Source organism: Festucalex cinctus, chromosome 1 (genome assembly GCF_051991245.1).
Source record: "Festucalex cinctus isolate MCC-2025b chromosome 1, RoL_Fcin_1.0, whole genome shotgun sequence".
Classification (NCBI taxonomy): Eukaryota; Metazoa; Chordata; class Actinopteri; order Syngnathiformes; family Syngnathidae; genus Festucalex; species Festucalex cinctus.
This window is the reverse complement of record NC_135411.1, coordinates 51,655,437-51,675,571: the sequence shown is the minus strand read 5'-3', so window position 1 is coordinate 51,675,571 and position 20,135 is coordinate 51,655,437. Positions and strand designations below refer to the sequence as shown.

Below are 20,135 nucleotides of genomic sequence, written 5' to 3'. Positions count from 1 at the left end.
TCAGTCCTCACAGCTATCCAGCCTGTTTTCCATGTTTCTCTCCACTAACACACCTGATTCATGATCAGAATCGTTATCAGGCTTCTGCAAAGCTTGCTGATGAGCTGATCATTAGATTCAGGTGCGCTGACGGAAGGATACGGGCTCTTGAGGACAGGACGTGGGAACCACTGCTCTAGCATAAAAATAACATTACAAATTAAACATTAAAAAATTAAAAACATATAAATATGTCTTTGGAAACATGGTAATATTTAAAATAGAACATATTTATATGTTTTGGGGGCAAATGAGTTAAATATACTAAGTAAGCCATAATAACAATAATAAGAAAAAATGAAGAAAAAAAAACAGACAAAGGAGTTGGGGGGGGCATCTCATCGCTATTTGGCGAGAGCACAACATTATCTAAGTATTCCTTGAAGGACCTCCATGTCTTGTTGAAGACATCACTGGCATTGAAAAGTAAAAATCTAATTGTTTCCATTTCAATATGGCTCTGAACATCACAACGCCAGCTATTATGTGCCAGGAGAAGAGCGTGTTTCCACTTAAATAAAATGAAGCATCTCGCCAGCAGTGTAGTCAAGGCCATTACTTGACGTTTAGCCCAAAGTGTGCGCTGCACGGTTCAAACTCAAGATCCAAATGAAGTGTCGAAGATCTGACGTCAGAAACTGCTCAGAGCAGGACAAGAACAAAATGCATGTGTATGGTTAGCTGGTAATTGTTTGCACCTATTGCAAGTGTCATTGGCGTCGGTAGATCCTTGCTAGCACAGATAGAGGTATAGTGTACGAGATTACATACAGTATTTGCACCCATTGATCAGCTAATATCGATGTTCCAATCTGCTGCTCCCAATTACGTTTCACAGAGTCGAGCAATTAAGGACTGGGGGATACTAGGAATTGTATATAACAGGTATAGCACACCTCTGAGCAGGATCCAGGGTGAGCACTTGGTCAGCCAAAGATCTAGGGGGCTGGTTTGGGACGTTAGAATACGTAGATTGTATGATGTATCAAGTTTGCAAGAAGTACCCATCTTCAAATATAATACAATGGTTTCCAACCTTTTCATATCACATAAACTGACAAAATGATTGATTGATTGATTGATTGATTGATTGATTGATTGATTGATTGATTGATTGATTTTATTGAACATACATCATAAACACACAAACAGAGAGACAGCAGAAAAGAAAATTTTAACATAAAAGAAACATAAAATCAGTCAATAATAATCTGCACGTTCAAAAGGGAGTATAGGAAGAAGTTGAAAACTTATCTAGTCCTACCCCTTATTCATTATATTTTTTTAACTTATTTCATTTATAATACAATAGGTTATATTTCAATAAAAGAAAATATATGATCCTGCTCATATAGCGTATATACATAAAATTAATAGAAATAAACGATAATACCTCCACATACTCACATATACAATTTTCATTACACTCATTCTAGTACATCGAAAAAAATAAATAAATAAACAAATAAATAAATAAATTACATCACTACAATTGTACTAGCTTATGTCAGACTTAAATAATGCTCTTGAACTTTTCTTTTAAACATTTTTTTAAACTCAGCAAGTGACTTGCATCTTTTCAGCTCATTACCAAAATTGTTCCACAAATTTACACCTCTTACAGAAACACACCATAGCTTAATATTTGTTCTCGTTTTAGGTTTTTTATAGACACTTGTACCCCTTATCTCATAGGGACTGTGTCTAATTTCAAATAGCTTCTGAATACTGTGGCAGAGTAGATTATTATATACTTTGTACATTATTTGTGCTATTTTAAAATCAACCAAGTCATAAAATTTCATTATATTTAGTTTAATAAATAGTGAATGTGTTGGTTCTCTAAATTTTGATCGATTAATAATTCTTATGGCACGCTTTTGCAATTTAAAGACAAGGTCGGTATTTGTTTTATATGCAGATTTCCACACAATAGGTCAAATATGGTAATAATAATGAACAATATAATGTATATAATGATTTTTTTATTCAAGACATCCTTTGTTTTAGAAAGTATCCCTATGATTTTTGACATTTTCCTTTTAAAAATAGCAAATGTTCCCACTCCCCGTACATGCCATTTGAAGATGATGATAGTAATTTATTCTAAATTGGAGGAAAAATTTTACTATATTAAAAGTACAGTTGGAAAATGGGGGGAAAAAAATGTCCACGCCTCCTGAAATATTTGTAGCACATTTTTATGTAACATTGTCTAATTAAATACACTACACTTTATACATTATAATGGTAAAAATATTGGGGCACATCTTTATAAGAATGATACAGTGACATTTTTTATTTTATTTTATTTATTTTTTGCTAAGCTGTACTGGTAGGCAACAAAATAAATGATTTCCATTTGTGTCTTGTATGCGCTTTTTGTAACATGCTATTGCGGTGTTGTGAAAATGTGCGAAGTGTTTGTAAAAATGCATCATGCAGTGATTACACAGTACGATAGCACAATGTCATATGCAGCATAATGTATCTTTTCCCTCCCACTCTCCTGCAAATAACCCCCCTCCCCTTTTCACCGTCCTTGTGTGTGTTCTGCCACTAACCTACTTTCCACACAGCTCAGGAGGAAAAAAAAAATACCGCAATACTCTCACACCCCTCTCTGTCTTGCGTTATCGCACATCTGAGCGCTGTTTTTGCTCTTGTCTCTTACTCTTCGTACCCTCGCTGTGATTCCCCCCTACACCACTTCTCTTCCTCTTTTATTCCCCCTCACGCTTTTCAATCACGTCTGTGCCCACAGGTCATTTTCTTTCTCTCTCTTTCATTTTGCTCTCTACATACGTTTTCCCCACTTAATACTTGGTCCTACTCTCTTTCTGGCTGCCTCTGCATTTGCTGACGCTGCATCTCTTCCTACCCTCTCGCTTTCTTTTTTTTAATATTGGTCGGTGATGGTATGATAGGGGTAGAGATGATTGATGGGCTCAGCTAGCCCAGCCAGAGAAAGGTAGAGTGACGGGAAGGAAAAAGAGGGAGAGACGAGAAAAAATAGGAGTGATGTAGTTTGGGGATTTTGAAGCAGAGGAGGCTCAAAATGACATTGGAAAATATTTCAGAAGAAAAAATTGTGCTTGCTTGCGTCATCTGGAACATTTAGGGAACACTTCTTGGCAAGACATCTCTATGACCTACCGTCTCCATTATAGTGGAGACGCATCCACAAACACACGCAGAAGTGAAACACTGTGAGGAAGTAAAAGAGAAAGACAAAAACTCTTTAAAGAGCGAGCATCTCATCTGTCTTCCTCTCAATTCTTCTCTTGCTTTTGATTCACTGCTATATATAGCCGTGAGAAAGGCGCAGGAAGCAATTCATTATTGAAGGTTTATGGCAAAGTGAGAGTCATTTATTCATGTGCAGGATTTTGCGTGTCTATATATGCACATGTGTGTTTTTGTGCACACTCTTAACAGGATAAAGATGGAGAACATACTCAATGGTTTCACCGCTTTAGTCAACTACAACTGCCACAAACTCACACACATACACATGCACACATTACAACACGACACTTGCACTTGCATGCATTTGCTGCAGGCCAGTCCAGCTAATTGGGTGGAGCCCTGAGAGTCCCAGTGATGCGCGCCCTGTTTAGGGCCGTCAAACGCATTAGAAGCTCGGACCAGACTATTAACACCAGGAGTGCCTTCTTGTTTTTCTCTTCAATCAGAACTGGAGGGAAAACGCACATGTACAGTATATAACGTGTAGGGGTGTGCTCAAAAAATCGATACGGCAATATATCGTTGCGAGCCTCATTACAATACACGTATCGATATGCAGGCGTCAGAATCGATATTGCTCGTTAACTTTAAATCGGCAGTTAACGTTTTCCTTTGCAGCTTGCATTGTACCTAAAAAAGAAAAACCAGCAGCGTCTTTGAAGTTAATTGCCTTCAATTAATGCAAAAATAGCTCACCAGTGATTGGACACTGTATCTTGCTAAGAAAAGTTAAAGTAGAGGAAGAATATCAACATTTATTTACTTATAAACTTAACATGGCACGTGTCTTAATGTACCAATTTTCCTATATTTTGTTTAAAAACAAAATAGAATGTGTTATATGAAAAAAAATGCTGTGTTTATTTCCCCAAATATTTCAAATAAGCACATTTTAGAGCTGTAATTTTAATACTTTGATATTTTTGCTCATATCGGCTCATGCCTATTAATAAATTTTCCCAGTGTGTCTGTGAAAGTTGCTCCTTGCTCTGCAGTGCGTACACATTTAGACCAGGCATGCCGCTTGGTGGTAAACCAGAAGAGCTACTAACAAAAAAACATTTTTGTCATCGAGCATAATAAACATATCCTTTAGGTATACATATGACTGTTATAAAATGCAAGTAAATGAAGTAAAATATCGGGATAAGTATCGCCTTGAAGATCATGTATTGGGATACATATGTATCACGATACGTATCGTATCGTGACCCCTGTATCGTGATACGTATCGTATCGTGAGGTTGCCGGCAATACCCAGCCCTAATAACGTGCCTATACACATAAACGCAAACACATTCAGGTGCAGACATGTATCATGTATGCATATACGCACATATGCTTTTATAACCTATCATGGGAATAGCTGCTTCAAATAGAGGTTAGCACATAGGAAAGAGTTGAAGAAAAGATGAACAGAAGAGAAAAACTATTTCACAGTTTTGTAACATTGGCCAGAGCAAATATGAAATGCAAGAGATGTATAAAAAGTCTTTACAAATTGAATGAAAGTACCAGTACTTTTTTTTTTTTTTTTTTTAATAATATGTCTGATTACAATTAGCTAGGTGGTCGAGTGGTTAGCACGTCCGCCTCCCAGTTCTGAGGACTCCGGTTCGAAACCCAGGTTCCGGCCTTCCCGAGTGGAGTTTGCATGTTCTCCCCGTGCCCGCGTGGGTCTTCTCCGGGTACTCCAGTCTCCTCCCACATTCCAAAGACATGCATGGCAGGTTAATTGCTCCAAATTGTCCCTAGGTGCGCTTGTGGGTGTGGATGATTGTTTGTCTCTGTGTGCCCTGCGATTGGCTGGCAACCAGTCCAGGATGTCCCCCGCCTACTGCCCAGAGCCAGCTGAGATAGGCGCCAGCAGCCCCCGCGACCCTTGTGAGGAATAAGCGGTCAAGAAATTGGATGGATGGATTGATGTAATTAGCTGTGGTGCCGAACTGCACTGGATCATGCTGAGAACTGTCTCTATTTTAGTCTACTTTGCTTCATCATCCCGTTCATAGTGACCGAGTCACGTGTGAGATTGATCATGTCCCATCTGACTTTGGGCAAGAAACCCCTGGACTGGTTGCCAGTCAATGGCAGTTTGAGTTCCATCAAAATCATTTCATATTTTCACCACCACTCTTGAGCTGGATCTCATCAGATCATAGTTTATTTACAAGACAGTAGGTTAGGTACCTATTGTTGTGGCTTGTGGCCCATGGACTTTTATTGCGATATTGTGTCAGGCAAAGCATTCTTCTCACCCACAGCTAAAGCAGCAGTGTCAACAGCGTGAGCGAGCGTGTGTGCTTGAAAGTGATCATGACAAACACAATTAGATGTCCTTCTTCTTATTTCACCATCGCTCTCGATCGGTCTCTCTCCCGGACTAGCCTTAAGACGTTGTGTATAAAGAGCCAAATGGTGATGTCAAAATGAATCTCACTCAGTGCATGGGCATGCTGGTGCGCCAGTATGCATTTGTGAGTTGCGTGCATGTGTTGTAATGTAATGTGTGTTGCAACTTGCAAATGTCAATGAATGCAATTCATGCCTGATGAATCAGTGAAATCAGAGTATCCCAAATAATTTCTATTATCAGTTTGTTTGGATTTGTTGGTTGGGCAGTTTTGTGTTTCCTTAACTCACTTCCCTCACTCCATTTGAGTGGATGATTCTCGCCACTATCATTGCCAACTGCATTGTCCTTGCCCTGGAACAACATTTGCCTGACGGTGACAAGACGCCACTGTCTGAACGCCTGGTAAGGCAGAGACGCAAATGATGTGTTTTTCAATTTCACAGTCCTGTCTTCTTTCCTTAACCTGGCTGGTGTGTTCTCTCTGTCCTCAGGATGCCACTGAGATGTATTTCATTGGGATCTTCTGTTTTGAATCTGGTATAAAGATCCTGGCTCTGGGGTTTGCCTTCCACAAGAACTCGTACCTGAGGAATGGGTGGAATGTCATGGACTTTGTGGTGGTGCTCACAGGGTAAGTGATAAGCAAATTCATATTATCGAATACCTAAATAGATCAAACATACATTATGTGCACAACGATACAAAACATGAGGTCAGGCTCAGCTGTCATGTCTTTTACAGTGTGTTGTGTGCGTGTGTGCCCTTTCCTCTAATGAATGGCTCCATCCTGAGCAAGGCAGCAGTCAGATCACAGAGCAGATCCACAGGCAGCCGGCAGCCTGGGTAGTGAACAAATGCCACAACAATATAGTGCACGCAGAGTGAGTGTGGGGGAAGGGGGCTCAGAGCGAACAGACACCGGAGACGAGAGAAGCACAGGTGAAGGAGGGTTGCAGGAAGCAAAACAAGCAGGACTCAAAGCACATACAAGCCAACAGACATATGGTTTGGAATGATTTAGGATTTGACATACATCCCAATGGCTTACAGTCTGGTGTCTTTTCTATTATCTTATGTTTAATATGCTTGGTTTTGGAATGGGGGAGGAATTTGAAGCACCCGTATTGGAACTTGCTAGTATCACACTTTTCAAAACTGTGCTTGTTACCGTGTGGAATGGGGGGCAAATTAAGGTAATGAAGGCAACCTTTACATTTCGTATAACCCTCCACGACATCACTCAAGCAAATAGGACACACATTTTGTTACGAAGACCACACAGCAAATCGGTCAGTGTTAAATTCCTCGTGTTCAATTAAATATGCAGTGAGCGGTGTTATTTTAACACTGTCAGAGTAAATTTCCTTGAGTGTTGCGGTGGATGTTGGGTGTAACCTGAATAACACTACCTTGAGTGTTAAATTGACCACACCCTCATTTCCAGTGGAGAACCTTTCCAATTTCCAGCGTGCTGTCAACATTTCAATAGCGATACATCCAGTTGTTGTTGTGGCGGCGTGGATCAGTGATAGCGTAGTTGTCTCTTGCCCCTGAGAGTATGGGTTCAATCCCCGGCCAGTGTGACTATGGTAAAGTATCCTTCAGCAAGGTACTGGACTGCCAGTTACTCCTGATGCCGTGTCATCAGTGATAAAAAAATTCTATATAAGTAAAGCACCATTTACCAGCGTAATTTAAACTTTTAACGCTGACACTAGTGCAATACACTTATAGGCGTTGAAACACCAGAGTTAAGTGTCATTTGGCAGAATTTAAATTTTTAACACTGACACTAGTGTAGAGTACTTTCAACACTAGTCAGTGTTTACCAGAGTAGATTTTTAACACTATATAGTGTTGGAGTAACACTGGTTAAGTGTGGGAAAAAAGTAACACTGAAAAATGTCAGATTTACACTCATGGGTGTGGTGTATCTTTGAGTTGTGTTTGCTAGTAAAATATGTGAAAATTGATCTACTAACTTCATAAAAGAATACGGCTGCAAATTCGTAAATAATTTTAAGGACTGCCTGGAGTACTGCTGCTACATTCGATGTAACTTAAGCAGGGTATTTTGCTCTGAGATGATACGCTGAAGACATACTACTAAACTGCTATTTGAACTTGCTTTGCAAACTGCTCAAAATACTTTAGATTTGTCCAACAAGCGTCAAGCAAGTAAAACTGAAATTAAAACTACACATAGTAGTCACTGTTTGTCCATTTTCACGATAGTGAATCTCCTCTAAGTTGGGCTGCACACATGACCACAGGTTATAGGCTGCCACAGGAAGTAACTAAAACTGTGTTAACTGAGTTACATTAAAAAAATAAAAAAGTAAAAATAAATAAATTTTAATTAACGCTTTAACCTTGCCAGCCAACTTTGATCCTCAGTGAACTGTGTACCCATGAGATATACACATACACACACCTTTACAATGCTTTCCAAGAGTGTTTTTTTCCCCCTTTTCTCTCTTTGTGTGTTAGCTACACAGCCGCTTTTGAACATGAAAGGCACTTGTCCTTTCCGCCCATCTGTGGCCCATACCTTTGATAACACACTGACCCGTGTGCACAGACAAACGCGTACATTTCCACTTCAAAAATTCTTTTCCATTTCTCTAGTCACCCCTTGTGGACTTGCGGCCGCTCTCTTCACAGATATTCAAAGACAAACACACTTAATGACTGTGAGTAGATTGGCTGTCCACTCTTCAAGGATAGTTGTTTGCGTTGGGGTGTGTGTGTGTGCGTGTGTGTGTGTGTGTGTGTTCTTGTACATAATACATAGTGAGGACCAAAATACGTCTTTATCCAACAGAATGAGAGGACATTTTTGTGAAGTGAGGACATTTTGACCGGTCCTCACTTTGCAAGACCTCTTTTTGAAGGTCAAGACTTGGTTTTAGAGTTTAGGTTTGAATTGGGTTATGGTTGGGGTTAGGGTAAGGGTTAGGTTTAGGCAATCATTTTTGATGGTTGCGGTTAGGGTAAGGCTCTAGGAAATGCATTATGTCAATGGATGTCCTCACAAAGATATATGTACAAGGATAGGTGTGTGTGGGTGTGTGTGTGTGTTGGGGTGTGAGGGGTGTGTGTGTGTGTGTGCGCTAACCTGTATATTGTAGTAAATTTCCTGAGTGACTTTGCCCTGGGAATAAGATGTTTTTTTTATGCCCACTATTGATTATTCGTCCAATTACGCTAAGTTTACAACCATTCTTACAGTGCATCTCTGCAACCTTTAGCTCATTTGATGTACAACTGATGAATGAAGTGGGGGGAAAAAAAACATGTCTTTCCAATTACTTTGCACTCAAATGAAAATCAAAGGAAAACCTTTTCTTTAATGGCTATAAGAAGAGTGAGTGAACTGTGGTACCTATCACCCATTCTCATTATGTTTGGGGTGGTGTGAATATAACATGAGAGAGCATTTTGGATAATGGGCTTCATAACAACAGCAAAAAGATAAGTGGAGAGTGTATTTGGTCAGCTTTGTAGGCATAACTAATTAGCCTTATTTAGCTGAAGTCAGCAGGAACACAGATGGCAAGTGGGCACGTAAGATTATGTTTTTATAATGTGTTACGTTCCCGTGAGAAGGGGCTGTGGGAAGAGCAATAGTGTTTAACGATACTCATAATGAGCGAGCCTCTTAAAAATGGCGGATTGCATGTCTGTGTGATTCAAGATGTATGCACAGTTTCGCCTCTGATCATCATTGGATGTCTTCTATTTGCTATAGCAGCTTCATTTAATGACCTACTTTCCAGAGCACATTTGGGAAAATTATTCACACTCAATGTTTGATCTCCTACCGACATCTGTTTGTTCTGCAGGTGTGCATCTTTTTGTGTGTGTTTGCGTCCGTGCGTGAGTGTGTCATGTATTGCAGGCACTGTTAAGTATACATGAGTTGTTGATGCGCAGAAAAGATAGATGGGGAAAACACCCAGACTCCTCCTTTGGCTCTGTTACCAAGGTGATGCAGAGATTCTATCAATGAGCTAAGGTTGCTGTTGCCATGGAAACACTTATGAATGAGAAAGGGCAGAGTAACCGTGGAGACGGCGTGAATGAGGAAGTGCCTCATCGACCTGACATTGTCATAACTGACAATGTTTATAATTGGCAATATTCTTTATCATTAATATTCAAAATTCAAGTTAAACTGTAGCCGGCATTTACAACATGGAGGAAACGTTAACTTCTACTTTTGATTGTATGACTAATCTACTTTACATCTGATAATGAACTTCGAGGCAAATTCTCACTGAGCTATGTGAATTTACAGTCCAGCATTCCCATTTGTGACAAGCTCTCAAATTATGGGATGTCAGCACCTCCAAGGCAGCTGTTCCCTTGTACTGCCACAATATCAAACTCACAGCGGCTCATGTGTCGCTATTATTGTGCAACTTTTTTGATATGTGCAACCCCTTGTAAAGGGTGACCACACGACTGGGATTGACAGTGAGATTGAGATTTTTAAATGGTCTGCAATTTGCAGTGGTGGGTAGTAACAAGTTACATTTACTCTGTTACATTTACTTGAGTAACTCTTTGAAAAATGTACTTCTTTTAATTTTACTTAAGTAGATTTGTGAAGAAGTAACACTACTCTTACTCCGCTATATTAGGCTACACTCGAGAAGTTCCCCACCACCCCGTTCATACATTAGATTTACCGTATTTTCACATAAACGCTCGTCTTGACTGGCTGTGGGGGAGCATTTCTGCGGACACGTTGCTTATATACAGCAAACGTGGCCCTGGTTGAAGACTGGCAGGCATGATGAGAACCCGAAGGAGTCAACTGAAAGTCACAATTTGTGAATGGAGTGTGCATGCTTGGGAAAACGTGTCTGCTTGCACTGTGGTTTTGCTGAAATTTGTTTTAATTTTTTTTTAATGACAGAATTTTATATTTTTGTCTGTCTCATGACATTGTTTTTAAAATTAAATCAGACATCATGTTTAAGCAGTTACTCGGTACTTGAGTGTACTTTACCGCGAATACTTTTTTTGACCGGTACTTGTATTTGAGTGATTTTTTTTTTTTTATGACTACTTTTTACTTTTACTTGAGTAATATTATTTTGAAGTAACGCTACTCCTACTTGAGTACAATTCTTAGCTTCTCCACCCATCCACCTCTGGCAATTTGATTATCTCAGACTGTTTTAGTTTCTGAGGATGTTTGACATTCTAAATCCTGCCTTAGTGCAGTCTCACTGATTCAACACTGACCAGCTTTGTAGCCACTCAAACATTTACGGTACATGTGTGTTTCATCTCAACTCGGAATGATTACCATTCACAACCGTTATCACCAAGTGATTCCCGAGCGAGGTCGCTGCTGCTGCTCACCGCTCCCTCAGGGGATGGGTCAAATGTGGAATATGAATTTCGCCCCACTTATGTGGGTGTGACAATCAGTGGTACTTTAACTTTAACTGTTCAAGGTTTATGTCTTTACAGTAACACAGTGCCCAGTAAGTAAATTTTGTTTGTTTGTTTGTTTGTTTGTTTTGTTTGTTTTATGATGTATCCAAACATATACAATCAACGAAACAAGTAAGAATATTTGGAAATAATAGATACTGTATTTTCCGCACTATAAGGTGCACCGCATTATAAGGCGCACCTTCAATGAATGACATATTTTAAAACATTTTCCATATATAAGGCACTACAATAGAGGCTGGGGTTACGTTATGCATCCATTAGATGATGCTGCGCTAAAGGGAATGTCAACAAATGTCAGTCAAACTTTCTTAATAGATTACAAACCAGCTTTCTGACAACTCCATTTACTCCCAAAATGAATAAACAGCTGTTTTATTATTTTCTCTGAGGTAAAGTATTAGTATTAGCTAGCGATCCAAGATGGCGGGATCTTCTGCGCATGCGCGTCACCGATCGTGCAGGGTCACCGATAGCGTCTTGACAGCGAGGCCTGTTGCAGCTCAATATTGATCCATATATAAGGCGCACCGAATTATAAGGCGCATGGTCAGCTTTTGAAAAAATTGAAGGCTTTTAGGTGCGCCTTATAGTGCGGAAAATACGGTAAATGGCATTTCTTGGAAGTATGGGAGAAAGATATAGTTAAGTGCACCTGGAAAACCGAATGCTCAGTAAAAGGTTTGAGTATTATTGGATTTGTGTGTGTTGATAAAAGCTACAAATGTATTCAAGTTAAATGTCACAATCAAATATGATTCCCACACCTTTACAGATAGTGTTCTTTTCCTGCATTTGTAGGAGATTAATATAGATTTTTCAAGTGCACCCGCCTCAACATTTGAGTTAGAATGTCAGAAATAGGGGTACAGTAGAAGAAAATTGAAGTACAAAGGGTCAAAATCAGTTAGTTGAAGGACAATTAAAGGTATAAAACTCAGTCTCAGGTCCTTGACAGCATCCTATGATGAGTTGATATCAGCTAATGTCACTCCAAGGACCCTATAGGTACCATGAAGTACCTACAATAGATACCGCTGGAGAAGGCATCCTAATGCAGTGTTTACATCCTGGGTGTATGTTACTTGCTATTTTAGTGTTTCCAAGCAGTATGGTCTGAATGGAAGGCTGCAGTGATTAAGGCTCAGCTGTGTCACTGGAACAGAGGAAAGTGGTGATGTGTCAGAGTGACAGAATGAAAAAAGAAAGCGCAAGAGAGAGAAGTGAGAAGGAGGGATGATTCAACTCTGTGCGTCAGACGAGGGACTGACTGGAAGTCTGGCGGCACAAGGGAACATCTTTCGACTCTCCACACGCGCGCACACGCACACACCATCTTGTTTACCATTCTTGATTCGCCTTTCGAGCACAATGTCAATTCCTCCCCAGTCTGGAAACATTTTGAATGCACCATGAATAAAAAAAAATACTGAAATGTACAAGTCAACATCCCTCATTTTCCTCATGTGACATTTCTCCCCTCTTTACTTTGTCATCCCTCTCACCACCTCCTCCTAATCACTCCATCGTCCTCCTTTTTTAATTTATAGTCCTTCCGTCATGTCGATATAAATCACTCGCCCCTCAAACTGTCCCTCCCTCTCCCTGATACACTTCGCTGTCCGGCTTTACTTGTCACCCCTATTGATCGGCTCAGCTCCTGCAGGATAACATGCAATGTGCCTGCATTTGTAATGTCCTGTAGTAGGTTTGTGTGTTTCTGCATATATGTGTATGTGTTCAGGAGCTAGCATAAGAGCTAGATAACAAGCTAAACTAGCTTGAATATTAATTGTCCCTTTGCATTTGTCCCATTGTCATTAGAATCCTGTCTACTGTGGGCTCAGATTTTGACCTGCGGACCCTCAGAGCTGTTCGAGTCTTGAGGCCCCTCAAACTGGTCTCTGGTATTCCCAGTAAGTGTGGCATTTGAATGAACTGCGGTTTACTTTTTTTTTTTTTTTCCTGTTACAGTTTGCTGTCCCAAAATTGACCAACAAAATCTCAACTGTGAAATGAAAGTTCAGTAGGAATGTTTAAAAATAGCTCAGGCACGTGTTTTGAATCTAGGTTTTATTCAGCTTCTTTGTTGTTCTGCATGATGCACCCAACTAAAGTGATTCTTCTGGGCACTCTGCTTTTTGTTATAGTTTATTTTTTTAAATTGTACTGTTATACTGTAGTAGCATTGACCTTCCAGCAGCACTGTATAGCTATTTTACCTTTAGATCGCCACTACCGACCTCAACAAGCATGTCACGGCAAACTAATAATAATAAAAATAAAGAAAGAAAAATACCCATCTATATATATATATATATATTACCTTTTTTTTAAACATTCATTCTACATACAGTAATGCCAGATTCAGATTCACGTTTGCAGTTTTTAAATAAGTAAAATTAATATTTTCAATTTGATTTTTTTTTTTGTTTTGTTATGTTTTTTGAATTGGTTTCAGTGAAAAAAATAATATTAAATGTTTATCAACAGTTCTTGTTGATCATTTGTTGTTGTTATTTTTTATTGCCCCCCACCCACCCACACACACACACACACACACACACACACAAAGCAATTCTATGCAGATTTTCACTATTTGTGACTTGGTCCCTATCACCCACAAATAATGGGGGGGAGGCACTGTACACACACACACACACACACACACACACACACACACACACATATATATATATATATATATATATATATATATATATATATATATATATATATATATATATATATATATATGAATCATATTTCTTACAACAGCATTAAGGTCTACTATGATCTTCAAATTGAATGATAAGTGTTCAAATGGCGTGTGAAAAATAAGTAACCATGTCACCTGTCTTTAAATGTTCCAAGATGGCAGATATAGCATTGCACCGCCAAGTCCTGCCAATCTGCGAAAGGGAATTAAAAGCCAGATTAAATTGTCAAATCCTAATACCAAACGGGAACGCTTGCAGAAATAATTTAAGAGCAGATTGTCTTTTTAATTAATCCACTTATGTACGTTGTAAATTGGAAATTCCAATTATTTAGTCAAGATTTTTTCCCCTCTAATTCTGCGTTATTAGAAGTAGCAGTAATATGCACGTGTGGTGTGTACACTCTGCCTTTCAGGCTTACAGGTGGTGCTCAAATCTATCATGAAGGCCATGATTCCTTTGCTACAAATTGGCCTCCTGCTTTTCTTTGCCATCCTCATGTTCGCCATCATCGGCTTGGAGTTTTACATGGGCAAATTCCACACAACCTGCTTCGACAATCACACAGGTACAATAAATAAACGGATATCGTGTCTGATGTTGACTAACTTGTACACTAGATTGCTCTTATGTCTATTCATTGTGATTTTTTTTATCCACTGAATTAATGAAAGGAAATATACAGTATTTATTTATAGGCCTACTCAATATCTCAACTTCTGCCTGAATCTAGACGAGATCCGAGAAGAGTTTCCATGTGGAACGGAACCTCCGTCACGACTGTGTCCAGAGGGTACCACGTGTCGAAAGTACTGGCTAGGTCCAAACTATGGCATCACACAGTTTGACAACATCCTTTTTGCCATCCTCACCGTCTTCCAGTGTATCACCATGGAGGGCTGGACTGAACTGCTGTACTATGTAAGTGCTGGTAACATGACACAACCACAAATTTAACGACTTTAGAACTGTAAAGTTCTTCCCTCTGCTTGTTTTCAACGTAGTTCGCATATATCTTTGCTCAGACTCCTTTACTGTGTGCTTGCTGTTGCAAATTTTAGGATGGTTCTTAACTCAGAGCTATTCCACCATGCACCCCTTCTATGCTGGAATTAGGGATAGGCGAGTACCAGGCCATAAGTCAAGGTATCGGTACTGGTGCAGTATTGATACTGGTATCAGTCGCCGCTCTTGTGGAGGAACTAAAGGCTGAAATGGTTATTTTGCATTTATTGACCACCGCAGGGGCCTCTAGTAAGAGAGCAGTTATACTCAACAATTTAATGAGCTCTGAAGTGCAGACATATCTTTGTTTATAGTATATCGTCATTGACTACTGCACTGCTATGAGATGAATGATGAACGGAGAATGTGAAACAGGAAACGGAAATATAGCGCAGCCTTCCAAATTAAAAACATGAATTTCAAAACAAGATATAATTAAACATCACACAGCAAACAGCTTGGGGAATTCTTAATATGTTACTAAATTATTTGAAGCCGTATTGTATTGAATTGAATTATTTGCACTTCACTGTATTCCTTAAAAAGATGTTGTACAACCAAATATTTTGATTGGGACTTTTTTTCTAGCCATTGGATAATTGTTTTGTTTTATTTATCTATTTTTTCAAATTCATTTTAGTGTGTAGTGCTTTATGCAAAATGGCTTTTATGAACAAATTGAAAACATAATTGCCATTAATTTCCTGCAATTTTATGGAAATTTGCTATAATTGGGATATATAGGTCATTTAAAAAAAAAAAAAAACATCTAATAGTTTTTATTTTTATTTTATTTTTTTTATGTATCATAAGTACTAATGTTATGAACACTTGGTATCGGTATTTGTGAGTACTGAAAATTTGAGTACTCGTATCGGTATCGGTCTAAGAAAAAGTGCTATCGAGCGTCCCTAGTTGGAATACAAACAAGCACACCCCATGTAGTGATGCTAGGCTGCAAATGACTCATTACACATTTCTTTCATTCTTATACAACCTTTTATGAGTCATGACCATAAAGATGTTGGTTGCATGTGAGTTTAACATCGACTTCTTTAATGGTCACCACAGCCTTGCTGAGCTTTACTGGCTTTATTCCTACATCAGCAGTGCTTGTCACGAGATGGGCTGCATCAGCACAGCCAGTCACCAACAGTGGACTGTCTAGATGACAATATGTTTGAGTATCATGTAAAAATGTTTTTGTTTTGTTTGGCTTTTTTTTTTTTTTGTAAGCGGACAATGACACTTACTTTTAGTCACTTTTCCTTCATTGTCAACTATGAGCATTTCCCCCCATAATTTAAAATGAAGATGATGTACGCAGGGGCCTGTTGGCCTTTGGAAAGTTTGCAGTGTGCAGCCAGCCCGTTCCATGCTGAAATACACACGCACAAAGCAAGAGCTGCAGCGGAAGAGCACACGGCTGTCTGGCTGCACTTGACCAGGACAGTACTGTTTCACTAATTCAAAATTTAGGGCCTGATGAACTCAGATCCCAAATAGCAAGCGTTTAAACTGTGTTCACTGGCTCTAACACATGTTTCCAAAAGGTGTAAAAGTGTTGGAGACCACCATATTTAAAAGAGTTTTGCGATTTAAGTTGTTCTGGTAGTTTACACAATCAAACATTTGGTAAAGCACCAGATGTGCAAATTGAGTTTTGAAGTGATAGGATAGGATATTTTTGTGGATAATGCAAACAAACATGTTAATGGGTTATAAATTGCGCCAATGTTTTTGGGAGGCTAGCGACAGCATAAAAGCCACCTTATTTTGATTATCATGGTGTGCTGATATGATCCAAATGGACATTAATGCAGGATTGAAAAGTTTCTCATAGGTTTCATGGCATGACTCCTTCTTGTGACTGACATCAAGCCAGCCCTCGCTTAGCTCTTTCAGAGGCTCCAAAATTGGAGTGCTGAAATGACAATAATGTACAGTGCATATAAATTTTGGTTCCTGGTATTTCAAAAATGTTTACAATATGGAAAAGTTCGCATTTTCCCAGTGCTATGCTGCCACCGCAATGCATGCAGTTTGCACCTGCCTTTCAGATGCAATGTTTGAAAAAGCTAATTAAGTCCGTGCAAATTTGTCTCGTGTAAAATGTGTGCTAAATGAACGCATCATCAATCATCTTATGTATTCCAAAATGTTTTGAATGGCAATTTGGCAGTAGCAATTCTGGGTGGACTTATTTACTTGATAAGCTTCCATGCATGTTTGTGTGGCCAGTAAAGTCTTTGCTCGTTTTTGCAAATGCTAAGTTGTGAACTTTGAGTAAATCAGGGTGATAGTATCATAACTATTCAAGATTTATTCCTTGGACATGACTGGTTATACCCGTAGTTTCAGTTCCCCCGAATAGAATGTAGCAAAATAAATGTTTTCATGTGTTACCAGAGCTTGACTGGCAGCTTGTCCATCCATCCACATCCAATCATATCCTCATTATGCAATCACTTCCTGGGTTTTTGGTTGTTATGGAGATGAGATGGAGACTTTGACCGGTATAACTCTAAATACCGTTATTATTCCTTTTTAGTTGATCAATTTCCAGTTTTGTTGTCATACGTCCACTGTTATACGACGCTGTCCCTTTTGCACGATGTCTCTCTTCCTGCGTCCCTCTTTCCCGGTGCTGCTCTATATTTTAAAGGGCCTGTTCAGCCGGAGTTATTCTTGCAGCTGCTGGAGAGAGAAGTGATAAAAGTTTAATGGTAGAAAAAAAAGGGTTTGCAGTATATTGGGCACACAGCAGCAACGCCAGCTTCCAAGAAGGAAGAGGAAAAGGATCAGAAGAGGCAAGGCAGGGGGCGATTAGGGCAATAAGCCATAGTGGGGGCAGGACTAGAGGTGGGGTTAAGAGAGGGGATGTTGATCAGTGAGAGTGACAAGGGCTTCAATAGATCGCAAGAAAGGAAGGAAGTAAAGAGAGAATTCAAGTAGAAAAGATTGAAAGAATTCATGGATGACTAAACAGGACACAGAAGGACAGCAGGAGAAATAAAAGTGAAAACAATGACGATGTAATCATCTCTGTTAGACATCTAACAGTGATGATACATGAATGATAGGGATTATTTAGTTTTTTTTTTTTTTTTTCATTTTCAAGTAAAGAGACGTCAAATCCAAATGTCCGTTTGTCACTTTTAAAAAAAAGACCATCCAACCAGCTCTCCTGCTCATCCGGGGGAAACGCCTATCAAATGTCAGGAATGTGCCGTCTCATCTTCATCAGTCTCTGCAGCCGGCCTCGCTTCATAGACGGATGTCCGCTTGCGGCTCTCAGACATTTTCAAAGTAAGCTGTGGGATCGGTGTAGCAAACTACGATGAATGGCTGAGTCTGAAGCTCACCGGTTACATGCTACAAACACTAGAAGTGCTCATGCGCAGCTAGGAACGAGCACGCACGACGTCAGTATGTCAGATTGATTGACAGGATCGAGAACCGATCGTTAAGATGATCCACCCGGAAGACGCAGCGAGAAAAGATCCTTCAATATACCTTTAAGTTGAGCAGCCCTGATTTCAATCAGTTGTACAACTTCATAGATAACCACCTGCTTTACATACCCGACAGTATTCATGAATTTCTGAATAATTCACCAATAATGTGGGAAAATGTATTCAAAATGTTAATCAAAATTGCACATTTCACAATGTAAAAGTAGAAAAAAAAAGTGAGACCGCTTTATTCTAAGCCACACTGAAAATGTCTGGGTTCTTCCTTTTTGTTAATTAGTTAGTAATCCTTGCAAATTAATAAACAAATACGGGTTAACACTCTTTGGCAATGGTGCTGGTCAATGTTATTAAAATCGTACTGTCTTGGTGACAATGCTATAATAGTGAAAGGTCAAAAACCTCTGATGACTGTGCGTGTGTGCGTTTCCAGAGCAACGATGCCTCAGGGAGCGCTTGGAACTGGATGTATTTCATCCCCCTTATTATCATTGGCTCCTTCTTCATGCTCAACCTGGTGCTGGGAGTGTTGTCAGGGTAAGCTAACGTGCTAAGCATGGCACGTTTCTGGAAAATAAATAAAGCACCCAAAAACAGTTTCAAATATATGACTTGTGTGTATTATCCTCACAGGGAGTTTGCCAAAGAGAGGGAGCGAGTGGAAAACAGAAGTGAGTTCCTGAAGCTGAGAAGGCAGCAGCAGATTGAAAGGGAACTCAACGGTTACTTGGAGTGGATCTGCAAAGCTGGTAAAAGATTGTGGCTCGTCATATACAAATACACAACGGTGTCCTCATATCTTAAAAACACTTAAATACATAGGCCTATGAATTTCTATGTGATAACTTCCAAGGAAATCACAATGCCCCATCACAGATAAGCTTTTTTTTCTTTTCTTTTCTAACGAGCACCATGGTGGTGACCCCTGCATTAATTAAACATTATACTTTAACAGTTCCATACAGAGGTGCATTTAGATTTTTGTGATCTCATCACTTACCTGTCACATTCCAACATAAAGCTTTTTGAGCTTCTATAAAGACATATTTACGATTTTAAGCATCTCGTTCACACCATTGATGCCAATTGTTGCCTGGAGTTAACTTTCACTCGTTGCCTTGTTAGTGTAAAGCATGTGGTGGGGCCTGCAGAGAGAAGATGAAGGAGGCTTGTGCAGTGCAAATTAAGGACAGGGCTTTGATCTTCTTCAATAGACAATCTCCATCAAAATAAGTTGCATATTTAAAAAAAAAAAAAAAAAAAAGAAAGTGGTGAACACAAAGGTGCAAGCCCAAAGTGTTTTCATTTTCATTTGTATTGGCAATACAAAAGACTCATTAAATCATCGTGAGCTGTCAAGAAAACATTTATATTTGTGGCCATTGCATGTGAAAAAAATAATAATAATCATTTGACTTATGTGCCTTTATTGTATGTATGAATGATCAAGTACATAACGCTGTGTTTTTGCTTTTTGCAGAAGAGGTTCTCTTGGCAGATGATGAAAATGAAAATGATTATGATGGTAGGAATTCTTTCTACTCGTCGTGTATGTGTTTGTCTATTGTTATAGCAATTGCTGCTAAATGTCACCTGTCAAAACATGGTGGGAGGGGGGGCATTGCACATATTTAAAACATGCACGCGAACATCTGCGCTCTTGATGTTTAGGATTCATCAGTTCTAAACATTCAGGCAATAAATTGAATGCTGCTGCTTTCTTTTCCAGGCTCCCGCAGGAGAGCCACCAAGAACCACAAGAGCAAAGCTGAGCTTCTAAACCCAGAGGAGGGGGAAGGGGATCTGGCAGTCGGTGAGACA

General features: G+C 39.3%; 1 protein-coding gene across 13 annotated transcripts in view; it reads left to right on the top strand.

Moving 5' to 3' along the window:
• Positions 1–20,135, top strand: part of cacna1aa (calcium channel, voltage-dependent, P/Q type, alpha 1A subunit, a) — a 96,811-nt gene that overhangs the window by 18,785 nt on the left and 57,891 nt on the right. For all 13 annotated transcript variants that reach the window (XM_077540891.1, XM_077540863.1, XM_077540899.1 and 10 more), the window contains exons 2-10: positions 5,941–6,046; positions 6,136–6,275; positions 12,941–13,032; positions 14,252–14,404; positions 14,570–14,757; positions 18,748–18,851; positions 18,948–19,063; positions 19,795–19,839; positions 20,044–20,127. In XM_077540891.1, the coding sequence (XP_077397017.1) occupies positions 5,941–6,046; positions 6,136–6,275; positions 12,941–13,032; positions 14,252–14,404; positions 14,570–14,757; positions 18,748–18,851; positions 18,948–19,063; positions 19,795–19,839; positions 20,044–20,127 (1,028 nt within the window). The remainder of the gene's footprint in view (positions 1–5,940; positions 6,047–6,135; positions 6,276–12,940; positions 13,033–14,251; positions 14,405–14,569; positions 14,758–18,747; positions 18,852–18,947; positions 19,064–19,794; positions 19,840–20,043; positions 20,128–20,135) is intronic.